We start from the raw sequence: 13,699 nt of genomic DNA, 5'->3' as shown, positions 1-13,699 counted from the left end.
AAACATAAAGCTCTAGGTAGATCGGCTAAGTCCTGAGCCTGTTGAGCCGGAAGGTCCTTTAGGGCCTGCTTGGCCTGGTCTTTTAAAGCCTGGCAGACGCCAATGGCAGCTACAGCTGGCTGGACCACTGCCCCCGCTGTGGCAAAGGATGCCTTCAGTAAGGTCTCAAGCCTTTTATCCACAGGATCTTTGAACATGTGAATATTGTCCACCGGACACGTTAACGCTTTATTGACACATGATATGGCTGCGTCAACAGTGGGGACAGCCCATTTCCTTGAAAACTCCTCCTCTAAAGGGTACATAACTGTGAACCTTTTAGGAGGCAAAAAAATCCTGTCTGGCTTAACCCAGTCCTGAAATATCAGGTCCTTTAATAAAGGATGGACCGGGAACACCAGGTTGGCTTGGGGCGCTTTTAGGGAGCCCAATGAGGACACAGCGGAGGCCAGAGGCTGAGGCAAAGGCATTTTAAAAGCTGACCGCACCATATCCGTTAAGGACTGGACCCATAATTTTTCTGCGTGAGAAGCTGAAAAAGGTTCTTCTATAGTAGAATCTTCAGAACCTAAATGGTCCAGGTGATCCTCAGCCTGGTCTCCTGTATCTTCCAATTCCTCAGTGGAAAGGACATCTTCCTCAGGAGATTCAAACCTGGGAGACGGGGACCTAGCCCGCTTCTTCCCGGATAAAGAGGCCGTAATAAGAGCGGCCATCCTTTTTTCAAATCCACCCAAGGTGGAGGCTAACATCTCTTCCGTTACATAGGAAGGAGTTGGTTGAATAGGGCCCGCCATAGCACCTAGCAACCCCGATGGCTCACCCAGGGCAGCAACCTCCGGATCCTCCGGGGAGGTAGGGGCAGGTGGATTCTGGGAAATATCCTCCGAGCCCGATGGGGAACCCTTCGGCTTTTTAACACCTTTAGCATTTTTAGCGTTCCCTGCACCCTTAGGAGCCATAATAAACAAATCTGAGATACTCCGCTAATATACAACTAACTGTAATAGCTGGAGAAAAACACACATTTAAATAAATGAGGAAAAAAATTAGGCTAGGGTAATGTTAGACAGAAAACTAAACTTCCCAAAACCTAACAAGAGATAGCAATATTGAGCCCCAAGGGCTTAATCATATCCTAATATTGCTTCCCTTAATGCTGGGCTAAGAGAGTACCAAATGCTAAGTACTCTGACTGCTACTTAGTACACCGGCTTTTCAGAGAAAATATGAGCTTAAAACAGCTCTTTAGCAAGGTGTGTACAAAAAAACGGCCACTAGGTGTCACTGTGTCAGCATAACATAGGCAAACCTATCCTGCTCAGCTCAGCATCGCTGCTCCGTGTCCCTTCACAGCCTTCAGCAAACTGACAGGCTAAATAGAGTTTTCCCTCTGATGTACAGAGGGGAGGGAACTCCCTGGGCGTCCCCCGCCCCTCACGCAGCGTCGGCGTCTATAACAGTGCGCGCGCTGCGCGCTCCCGACGCCGCTCTACAGGAAGCAGGAAGCCGAATCCATGTGGGGAGAGGAGCCCGGGAGCTGCTGGAGACACACAGACATCAGGAAGTAAGTAATTTAAACCTGACATGCTCCCCTTTACATTTCATGGAGCAAAAACACCTTGTAGCAGCAGCAGCAGTCTATTAGCCCAGCCAGAGGAACAGTATACCTGGGTGTTTGAGCCATCCAGTCATGCAGACTTTGTGGTTTCTCTTTAGCCCATGCACAGAGGCATAAAAAAAGGCTTTTCCCCAGAGTCCCCTGTGGGGAGCCCACTGACAAACCAAGTTCCGTAGGCCCCCCGCTTACCTTTCCACGCCGCAGGGTATTGCTCATGCAAGAGGCCCAATCTTCCCCCTTCACCGTGGGTATGGTCATAGACCTTCAGGGACCGGGGTCCAAGTCAGGAACACCACACACCTGGACCTATACAGCACTACTGGCAGCAGGTATCCATAGGTTAAAAAACCCAGTCCTGGAACCCAGAGTCCAGCCCTCCAAGGAGAGGCATTATAGGCAAAACCCCATCCACGAATTGGGGCCCGGGTACCGTCCACTTTGGCTATGAAGCACCTTGGACGGATCCGGTCGGCTGGCCCTGGTCCCAAGGACAAACTGCAGGCACAACCTTCAACGTGCACCAACACCTAAGACACTGGCGAAAAAACTGAGGTACTCCCACTATGGGTGGGGGTTATATAGGGAGGGAACTTCCTGTCGGAGAGTGCCAGTGTCCATCACCTGAAGGTACACTATATAACCCATATGTAATGGCTATGCTGCTCTGTGTCCCGTGATGTACGATAAAGAAACAAAGAAATGAGGATAGAGAAAGATAAAAGGGAAAGAAAGGAGAACAAAGAGAAAGAGTGGTACATCCTAAAATGTACTATAAGGGGTTTTAATACTGTACGAGTGGAAGGGACTCAGGGAGCGCTAAATGTCCGTGGGATAGGGGTTCAAATTACGTGTTTGACGACAACCCACGATAGGAAAATAATTTTACCGTTAGGGGTCCCCACAACTTGGGAAATTTTATCAAAGGGTCACGGCACTAGAAAGGTTGAGAACCACTGCCGGTTAAACCATAGTCCAGAAATATCTGATTCTAGAACATTCCAAAATAAACGGCACTAACAAGATGTACCAAAAGCCTTTTAAATACTAGCTGTACACATAGGGGGTTGAATTACTAAAGGCAAAGGCTTAATGAACGTGGTAAAAAAAAAAAAAAGGTAATATAACCATCCAGGTGTACTCTTTAGGTAATGCAGGAAGAACTTTTCAGTGACCCGTCAGAACTGAGAGAGACTCAATGAGTACACATGGAGAGTTTGCTGTTTATCAGAGTGGAAGTCAGAGTTTCACCTTGGTGTCCATTTATGAAACTGTGATCAGCGGTGATCCCAAGAATCACCACTGATCACAGTCCATTAACGCAGGGGTTGACAAATTTGCTTGGAATCTAGGAGCCAGGTAAAAAAGTTAGGAGCCAGAAAACGCGCCCCGTCCCGACGAGCTTGCGCGCAGAAGCGAACACATACGTGAGCAGCCTCCGCATATGTAAACGGTGTTCAAACCACACGTGAGGTATCGCTGTGATTGGTAGAGCGAGAGCAATAATTCTAGCCCTAGATTTTTTTTAAACGTCGCCTATGAAGATTTTAAAGGATAAGAGTTTGTCGGCATTCCACGAGCGGACGCAATTTTGAAGCGTGACATGTTGGGGATGAATTTACTCGGCGTAACATTATCTTTCATAATATAAAAAAAAAATGGGGATAACTTTACTGGTGTCTTATTTTTTAATGAAAAAAAGTGTAATTTTTTCAAAAAAAAAAGTGCGCTTGTAAAACCGCTGCGCAAATACGGCGTGACAGAAAGTATTGCAACGATCGCCATTTTATTCTCTAGGGTGTTAGGATAAAAAATATATATAATGTTTGGGGGTTCTAATTAGAGGGAAGAAGATGGCAGTGAAAATAGTGAAAAACAACATTAGAATTGCTGTTTAACTTGTAATGCTAAACTTGTAATACCAACGGCCACCACCAGATGGCGCCAGCTCACATCTGGTGGTAATAACTTGTAATACCAACGGCTCACCACCAGATGGCCCCAGCTCAAAAAAATAAAAATTTTTTTTTTTTTTTTGCCCCCTTCCAATTCAAGTCGCCAGGACCCTATTTTTAGTCGCCATGGCGACCTGGCGCCCGGGATTTGTCGAGCCCTGCATTAACGGTTTATGAAACAGATGATTGGGGGAGAACGTGTTTTACCCCGATCATCTCCACACACTGAGCATCTGTGATTGACTGACACAGAAACGGACAGTTTAAAATTCTCCCTCCCCGATTCACCAGCTCAAAGGTGGAGAAATCGGGAAGTGAAGAGAGAATCCCTGGGGGAAGGAGGAAGATTTTTTTTTTTTTTTTTATTTCCTCGTCCAGACATCCATACCGCCCCGACGCCCCCCCCCCCCCCAAGTCACTACCATGTCCCCTGCCATGTCTGTCTCTCTCTATTTTGTGTGTGTGACAGATACTTTGTAAACTAGGTGGAGGTCTCCTCCAGGAATGTCCGTGTACTGAGCAGTGATAATTTATCATCGCTTGATAAACGGACATCTCTGCGTTTCAGTGAATTTTTGGTACTGTGAACTCATAAAAGTCTCACGAGATTCCAGTATCAGGGGGCGTTCTCCACTGTTGGAAGTGTTTGTAGATCGCTTCATTCCTTCAAAAGCAGAAGCGATCTACACCGCTTCATAAACTGGCATCCAGAGGAGAACGAGCTTCTCTGTGAATACCGGAGAATGGAATTTTTCCCTGCTTCATAAACAGACACCCTAAACCACTAAGCTCTGGGGAAAAATCCCCTAGCAAAGTGAACGGCCTATTTGCTTTTTAGTACATCAACCCCATTGCCTTCAGACTAGTGCTTACAAACCAAATCCTGTGTGAACCAAGTTTTATGGATTTTTCTTTCCCCTGGTGAATATAGTTAATGTTCTGCTGACAGAATTACAGTGAGAGTTCCCCGTGTGATAATCATATACAAATAGTAGTTAAACAAGGCACCAACACATTTTACAGCCTTTTATTACGCCCAACACAAAGAACTTTTCCTAAAGACCATCAAATCAAGCAGATATACACAACCAACAACTCACAGGACTTCTTTCATTTAGAGTAGTTTAAATACTGGCTCTGAGTTTGAGGCCTAAACTCCATAAACCTCACTATACAAATCAGAACTGCTTTTCTAAGGTGGTGGGACTGCTTTTTTAAAAGTAGGGTGCCTTCGAGACTGAAAAAAAAAAAAAAAAAAAAAAAAAAGGTTAAAGCGGAGCTCCACCCTAAAGTGGAACTCCCGCTGATCGGAACCCTCCCCCCTCCGGTGTCACATTTGACACCTTTCAGGGGGGGGGGGGTGCAGATACCTGTCTAAAGACAGGTATTTGCACCCACTTCCGGCCACAGTCTGCGGGCAGACTGCAGGCAGGACGTCACCTCCCGTCCTCCCCCCATTGTGTTCTGGGAACACTCGGCTCCCAGAGCACAGCGGGAGCCAGTCAGCAGGCGCAGCGCGACTCGCGCATGCGCCGTAGGGAACCGGGCAGTGAAGCCAGAGCGCTTCACTTCCTGGTTCCCTCACTGAGAATGGCGGGGGGGGGCAGCAGAGTGACGAGCGATCGCTCGTCCTCTGCTGCGGACGGCGCTGGACTCCAGGACAGGTAAGTGTTCTAATATTAAAAGTCAGCAGCTGCAGTATTTGTAGCTGCTGGCTTTTAATATTTTTTTTTCAGCAGAGCTCCGCTTTAAGAAACACTGCTTTAGACAGTAGTCACTGGAACAGGCGTTGTCCCTCTGATGACGAATAGAAAGGGTAAATCTTACCAGAGGGTACCAGCAATAAAATCCTTATTAAAAAAACAGAACCTCCTAACCTTCCCCTATTAAATTCAAGGCAAATCTAGATTTTATCTATAAATAAATGAATAATGTTTTGGTCATAGATTAATTCAAGCACAAGTCAGTGACACCACTAATGGACTAAGTTTGTAAAATACGCTTTCCACAGTTACATAGTCAGGTTGAAATGTGGACAGTGGATGTGTGTGCTTCAGACATCAGTTTAGATCACCTCCACAGACTCAGCAGAGGTTGTATACAAGCCACAACTGCACACAAAAGCCAATTCTTCATACAAACACATGCAGAAATGTGATATGTTTGTTGTATTTGATCAGAAATTCCCAACCTTGCTGTGACTGAGCCAAGGTCAGATTTCCCAAGATTTAATGACCAGCATTATATACAGTAAGAGAAATCAGTAGCAGAAAATCTGTCTATTCATTATCAATTATTTCAACAGCAAATTCAATTAGGCACAATACATAATTATGGTAATATGAAGCAGGCATCTCAGCATACAATTACTAAGCACCTACTAAAAGCTGTACACTAAGCACCAACAGTGGGACCTGAGGGCCACATGTGCCCCATAGTCCGTGCCTGAGGACATTGAGGTCTGTGCACCCAGGTAAGCAGGTCACGTCTCACACAAACACAACATTGTGTACATATCACCTGTGCTTGTTTACATATGTGCTTGTTTACATATGTGCTTGTTTACATATGAACAAAGGACCCGATTTGGATCCAAAGCTAAACCCACATCAGAGATGTTTTCAGTCTGTATCACCTCTGGAGACAGTCCCCCTCTCTATCCTGGGGGCCAGGGCCGCTAGGAATTAACGCGAGAAAAAGCCCCTTTCACATGGACGTTCTTCTGTCACTTTGTTTATGACCTGCGATTACATTGATCGAAAACTTCCCACAGTGTATGAGTGGCCGGATATAAGAAGGTGTGTGGCTGCCTATGTGTACCCACATCCCCGGGTCCATTCAGGTTCATCAGACCAAGCAGAGAAAAGTCTGAATCCAGTGCCCCTGGATAGGAGAGGAGATAGGAGGTCCCATGTCTGCTTACACCTGGTCACCTATAGGGATTACATGGACCCCTTTTTCCTCCATCACAAGGAGGAGTAAAAATCAGACTGGACAGATATGTAACATCCACTTTCATTGTAATCCGACTCAGCAGGGGGTCTAGGATCCCATGCTGGGACAGAACAGAGGGCACCCATGCAAAACGGGCCAAAGTCCGGAGCGGTCATCAGAACATGACTAGAGGAGAAAACTTCCAAGAACACCTATGCTGGTGACAACTCTCTACAAGAGGATTTCCTTCACTTAGCAGAGATTTCCTCCCACTTCCTGACGTGTCTACAAGAGAGAGATTCATAGCACTGTAGATTCATCTCATGATTGGGGGGGGGCATCTCATGTCTGTGGGCAGCAGAGCCAACTGTGGGCTCCCAGCACAACACACAGACAGCAATGCACAGCTCACTACATACCCGACACAGCTCACTACACATCCAGCACAGCAGACACCTGACCCAGCACAGATCACATCATTTCCAGCAGGGCACACTATGCACTCGGCACAACACATACCCAAGCACACTACACACCTATCACAAGTTACTACAAAACCAGTACAGTACAACTGTACAAGCCCGGCACAGAATATACTGAGCACAGCACAACACACTACATACTCGGCACACTAAGTATAGCACACACACTACATACCCAGAACAGCACACTCCGAGTACACTACATTAGAGCTGCACGATTCTGGCTAAAATGAGAATCACGATTTGTTTGCTTAGCAGATAGATCACGATTCTCGCGGCGTAACATCATCTTTCACATTAAAAACAAAAAAAAAATGGCTTAACTTTACTGTTTCGTGTTTTTTTTTTTATTAATTGAAGTGTATATTTTCCCAGAAAATTGCATTTGAAAGACTGCTGAGCAAATACAGTGTGACATCAAAAATTGCAGCAATTGCCATTTTAGTCCCTAGGGTCTCTGCTAATTATATATATATATATATATATATATATATATATATATATATACACATATATACACACACACACACACACACACACACACACACACATACATACACACAGGACAGACCAAAAGTTTGGACACACCTTCTCATTCAAAGAGTTTTCTTTATTTTCATGACTATGAAAATTGTAGATTCACACTGAAGGCATGAAAACTATGAATTAACACATGTGGAATTATACATAACAAAAAAGTGTGAAACAACTGAAAATATATTTCATATTCTAGGTTCTTCCACCTTTTGCAGCAGACACATCTCTAGAACTGTCAGGCCCCGTACTCACGACCAAACATGTCTGCTGAAACTGGTCCGCAGGCCAGTTTCAGCAGACATGTTTGGTCGTGAGTGGGCGCGAGCGGGCCGAATTCCAGCAAACATTTGCCCGCCGGGCCTTTTCCCAGCGGACAAATATTCCTGGACTTGTTTTAAAACAGTCCGCTGGAATCCTGCCCGCTCGGACATGTACGGTCGTCAGTACAGACCTACCGTACATGTCCAGGCGCCCGCCGTCCCTCGCATGCGTCGAATGACTTCGACGCATGCGTGGAAGCATTTTAAAGGCGGGCCGCCCACGTCGCTGCGTCATTGTCGCGGCGACACCGCGTCATCGACACCGCGGACACGCCCCGCGTATTGTTTACGCGCGGACTTCTGTACGATGGTGTGTACAACCATCGTACAGAAGCCCTCTGGCAGACATGTATGGTGAAAACGGTCCGACGGACCGCTTTCACCATACATGTTTGGTCGTGAGTACCCGGCCTCAAGAGGAGACTGTGTGAATCAGGCCTTCATGGTAGAATATCTGCTAGGAAACCACTGCTAAAGAAAGGCAACAAGCAGAAGAGACTTGTTTGGGCTAAAGAACACAAGGGATGGACATTAGACCAGTGGAAATCTGTGCTTTGGTCTGATGAGTCCAAACTTGAGATCTTTGGTTCCAACCCCCGTGTCTTTGTGTGACGCAGAAAAGGTGAACGGATGGACTCTACATGCCTGGTTCCCACCGTGAAGCATGGAGGAGGAGGTGTGATGGTGTGGGGGTGCTTTGCTGGTGACACTGTTGGGGATTTATTCCAAATTGAAGGCATACTGACCCAGCATGGCTACCACAGCATCTTGCAGCGGCATGCTATTCCATCCGGTTTGCGTTTAGTTGGACCATCATTTATTTTTCAACAGGACAATGACCCCAAACACACCTCCAGGCTGTGTAAGGGCTATTTGACCAAGAAGGAGAGTGATGGGGTGCTGCGCCAGGTGACTACCTCTTGAAGCTCATCAAGAGTGTGCCAAGCAGTAATCAAAGCAAAAGGTGGCTACATTGAAGAACCTAGAATATGAAATATATTTTCAGTTGTTTCACACTTTTTTGTTATGTATAATTCCACATGTGTTAATTCATAGTTTTGATGCCTTCAGTGTGAATCTACAATTTTCATAGTCATGAAAATAAAGAAAACTCTTTGAATGAGAAGGTGTGTCCAAACTTTTGGTCTGTAATATATATATATATATATATATATATATATATATATATATATTTTTTTTATTATTATTATGTTTGGGGGTTCCAAGTAATTTTCTAGCAAAAAATATTGATTTTAATTTAAGAAACAAGTGTCAGAAAAAGATTTGGACTTTAAGTGGTTAAACTTCCTGCATTTAACACAGAAGTTTGCGCCAAGAAGGAAGTTAGTTGCAATGTTTCATGTTGTTACAAACTTGGCAGACTGCCCAGATTTTTTCTTTACACACAGAAGTTATCCCTTTGATCTAAGGCCCATTCCACACGGGGATGGATCCGCTTGCAGCGCTCCGCCAGCTCAGCGGGAGATCTCTCCGCTGATCGCCGTTGAGCCGGCGGATGGCAGGTCCCTCTCTGCTCCCCGGGTGGGGAGGGGCTTGTCCAGCACTGCTGTCTCCTATGGAGAGATCGGACAGCATGTCCGTTTTCATCAGATCTCACCCGATCCGGCAGGATGGAAGGCGTCGTATGCCCATCCGTCTAATTTTAGCAGATGTCACCGCTGACATCCGACGCTCCATAAAGAAGCATGGAGCGGCCGTTCAGGTCTGCCGAAAAAACTGACAGGTGGACCTGAGCGGTCCGGCAGTGTGACAGGGGCCTTAGAAGGAAGCGTTAGTTACAATGTTTCCTGTTAAAAAAACTTGGCAGACTGACCCGATATTTTCTTTTGACATCTGATAAGTCTCTCCACTTAAAAGAAAGAATCTGCAAACTCTGCATCGGAGATCGTCGGGGGAGGGGGGGGACGAAGCGAGATCACGATTTTTTAATGATTAATTGTGCAGCTCTACACTATATACACATACCTAGCACAGCAAATTACACTACATATCCCGCACAGCACAGTCAGTGGGCTACATACACAGCACACTACATACACAGCACAGCATGGTAAACACTCAGTACACTTCACACCCAGCATAGCCCACACTCACTACATCCCCTGCAAAGCACACACTCAGCACAGCATAGCATAGCACAGTATAGTATACACTCAGCCCAGTACACACAGAGTACAGTACATGCCCAGCACAGTACACAGAAAGTACACCCTCAGTACATCCCCAGCACAGTCCACAAGGAGTACAGTACATCCCCAGCACAGTAGAGAGAGTAGTACATCCCCCAGCACAGTGTACACAAGGAGTACAGTACATTCCCCAGCACAGTCCACAGAGTAGTACATCCCCAGCACAGTGTACACAAGGAGTACAGTACATCCCCAGCACAGTGTACACAAGGAGTACAGTACATCCCCAGCACAGTGTACACAAGGAGTACAGTACATCCCCTAGCACAGTCGTACATCCCCCAGCACAGTACACAGGAGTAGTACATCCCCCAGCACAGTGCACAGGAGTAGTACATCCCCAGCACAGTACACAGTGTAGTACATTCCCAGCACAGTATACAGAGTAGTACATCCCCAGCACAGTACACAGAGTAGTACTTACCCAGCACAGTACACAGAGTAGTACATCCCCAGCACAGTACACAGAGTAGTACATCCACAGTACACAGAGTAGTACATCCCCCAGCACAGTACACAGAGTAGTACATCCCCAGCACAGTACACAGAGTAGTACTTACCCAGCACAGTACACAGAGTAGTACATCCCCAGCACAGTACACAGAGTAGTACATCCACAGTACACAGAGTAGTACATCCCCCAGCACAGTACACAGAGTAGTACATCCCCCAGCACAGTACACAGAGTAGTACATCCCCCAGCACAGTACACAGAGTAGTACATCCCCCAGCACAGTACACAGAGTAGTACATCCCCAGCACAGTACACAGGAGTAGTACATCCCCAGCACAGTACACAGGAGTAGTACATCCCCAGCACAGTACACAGGAGTAGTACATCCCCCAGCACAGTACACAGGAGTAGTACATCCCCCAGCACAGTACACAGGAGTAGTACATCCCCCAGCACAGTACACAGGAGTAGTACATCCCCCAGCACAGTACACAGGAGTAGTACATCCCCCAGCACAGTACACAGGAGTAGTACATCCCCCAGCACAGTGCACAGGAGTAGTACATCCCCAGCACAGTATACAGAGTAGTACATCCCCAGCACAGTACACAGAGTAGTACTTACCCAGCACAGTACACAGAGTAGTACATCCCCAGCACAGTACACAGAGTAGTACATCCCCAGCACAGTACACAGAGTAGTACATCCACAGTACACAGAGTAGTACATCCCCCAGCACAGTACACAGAGTAGTACTTACCCAGCACAGTACACAGAGTAGTACATCCCCCAGCACAGTACACAGAGTAGTACATCCCCCAGCACAGTACACAGAGTAGTACATCCCCCAGCACAGTACACAGAGTAGTACATCCCCCAGCACAGTACACAGAGTAGTACTTACCCAGCACAGTGTACACAGAGTAGTACTTACCCAGCACAGTACACAGAGTAGTACATCCCCAGCACAGTACACAGAGTAGTACATCCCCAGCACAGTACACAGAGTAGTACTTACCCAGCACAGCTCGGAGGTGTTTGAGGCGGGTGGGAACGTCCTTCTTTGGGTCCAGAACTTTCTGTGTAGATTTCTTGAGGTCTCCATGACTTCTTCGGGAAAACATCCCGCTCAGGGCCGAGGCTCAGCGGTGTATGTGGATGGTGTGAGGAGGGTGATGGGTCACCTGATATCCCCAGCCTCCCTCACTAACAGCGCAGCATGTCCCCCCACAATGAGAGGACAGGGAGAACAGGCACTGCCTTTGTTGTCTGTCTACCTCTGTCACTGTGGTGCGGCGCAGTGTCCCCTGCTCCAGCCTTCCTTTCCCGGCTGTCTGCCCTCTTCTCCCTCTCTTCCTCCCCGGGGTGTGTAAACACGGAACTGACCAGCAATAACGTCACACCATTGTGGGGAGGGGAAGGAACCCAATGCGGAAGAGCCGTCTGGGGCCGTGCGTTCCAAGCCTCACTTCACATTGCTCCTCAGGGACCGCGCAGCTAAACAGAGGCCTGCAACGCACGGCTGGGCGATCGCTGATAGGGTGGCTGCCGCGGGAAGAGGCGGGGACAAGTTTAAGATGCTGTCAGTAGTATGATCCTTACAGACGGCGAGGTGCTTCCACCTGCTGCAGGGTGGTCATTCGTCGCTTGCAGCTTCCCATTCACACACGTATTAAAGCTGAACTGCGGGACAAAGTACATAAATAAAACATGAGTTATGTGTATTCCTGTCCATCCACATATACACAATCCTGCTGCACAGCTATCCTGATGAGCTGACTTTCATCTGATGCAGTTAACACTTTCACTGCCAGAGCTGTTTTTACGCACAAGTGATAAATTTGTACATTTTAGGCCTGAAAATTAGTTAAAACCCCCAAACGTTGCATATGGTCTGAACAGTGCCGGCCCAAGACATTGCGCTGCCTGGGACCAAGAATGAAATGCTGCCCCCCCCCCCCCAGAAAAAAAATCACGCCAACCAAAAGGCCCCCACATTCATTATTTTATATCATGATAACTAAAGGGGACCCGTCATGGCTCTATACGTGTATAGGAGTATAAAGAGGACCTGTCATGGCTCTATACATGTATAAAGAGGACCTGTCATGGCTCTATACATGTATAAAGAGGACCTGTCATGGCTCTATACATGTATATAGAGGACCTATCATTACTCTTTACATGTAAAGGAATATCAAGAGGACCTGTCATGGCTCTATAAATGTATATAGGACTATAAAGAGTACTTGACATGGCTCTATACATGTATAAATGAGTATAGCGAGGGCCTGTCATGGCTCTATAGATGTATAAAGAGAACCTGTCATGGCTCTATATATGTATAAAGAGAACCTGTCATGGCTCTATATATGTATAAAGAAGTATAAAGAGGACCTGTCGTGGCTCTATAGATGTATAAAGAAGTATAAAGAGGACCTGTCATGGCTCTATAGATGTATAAAGAAGTATAAAGAGGACCTGTCGTGGCTCTATAGATGTATAAAGAAGTATAAAGAGGACCTGTCGTGGCTCTATAGATGTATAAAGAAGTATAAAGAGGGCCTGTCATGGCTCTATAGATGTATAAAGAGAACCTGTCATGGCTCTATATATGTATAAAGAAGTATAAAGAGGACCTGTCGTGGCTCTATACATGTATATAGAGGACCTGTCGAGACTCTTTACATGTAAAGGAATATAAAGAGGACCTGCCATGGCTCTATAAATGTATATAGGAGTATAAAGAGGACCTGTCATGGCTCTATACATGTATAAAGGAGTATAACGAGGGCCTGTCATGGCTCTATAGATGTATAAAGAGAATCTGTCATGGCTCTATACATGTATAAAGAAGTATAAAGAGAACCTGTCATGGCTCTATATATGTATAAAGAAGTATAAAGAGGACCTGTCGTGGCTCTATACATGTATATAGAGGACCTGTCGAGACTCTTTACATGTAAAGGAATATAAAGAGGACCTGCCATGGCTCTATAAATGTATATAGGAGTATAAAGAGGACCAGCCATGGCTCTATACATGTATAAAGGAGTATAACGAGGGCCTGTCATGGCTCTATAGATGTATAAAGAGGGCCTGTCATGGCTCTATACATGCATATAGGTGTATAAAAGGACCTGCCATGGCTCTATACATGTATCCAGGAGTATAAAGGTATCTGTGAAT

At 46.2% G+C, this 13,699-nt stretch overlaps 1 protein-coding gene across 4 annotated transcripts in view; it reads right to left on the bottom strand.

Moving 5' to 3' along the window:
- RALGAPA2 (Ral GTPase activating protein catalytic subunit alpha 2) overlaps nt 1-11,965 on the bottom strand; it is a 456,753-nt gene extending 444,788 nt beyond the window's left edge. For 3 of the 4 annotated variants that reach the window (XM_040351179.1, XM_040351181.1, XM_040351182.1), the window contains exon 1: nt 11,529-11,965. In XM_040351179.1, coding sequence (XP_040207113.1) covers nt 11,529-11,634 — 106 coding nt within the window. In that variant the 5' untranslated portion in view covers nt 11,635-11,965. The remainder of the gene's footprint in view (nt 1-11,528) is intronic. The other variant, XM_040351180.1, reaches the window with a different exon arrangement.
- Between the last annotated feature and the right edge of the window lie 1,734 nt (nt 11,966-13,699).

The sequence above is a fragment of the Rana temporaria genome, chromosome 4 (genome assembly GCF_905171775.1).
Source record: "Rana temporaria chromosome 4, aRanTem1.1, whole genome shotgun sequence".
Classification (NCBI taxonomy): Eukaryota; Metazoa; Chordata; class Amphibia; order Anura; family Ranidae; genus Rana; species Rana temporaria.
This window is presented reverse-complemented; position numbering and strand designations above follow the sequence as displayed.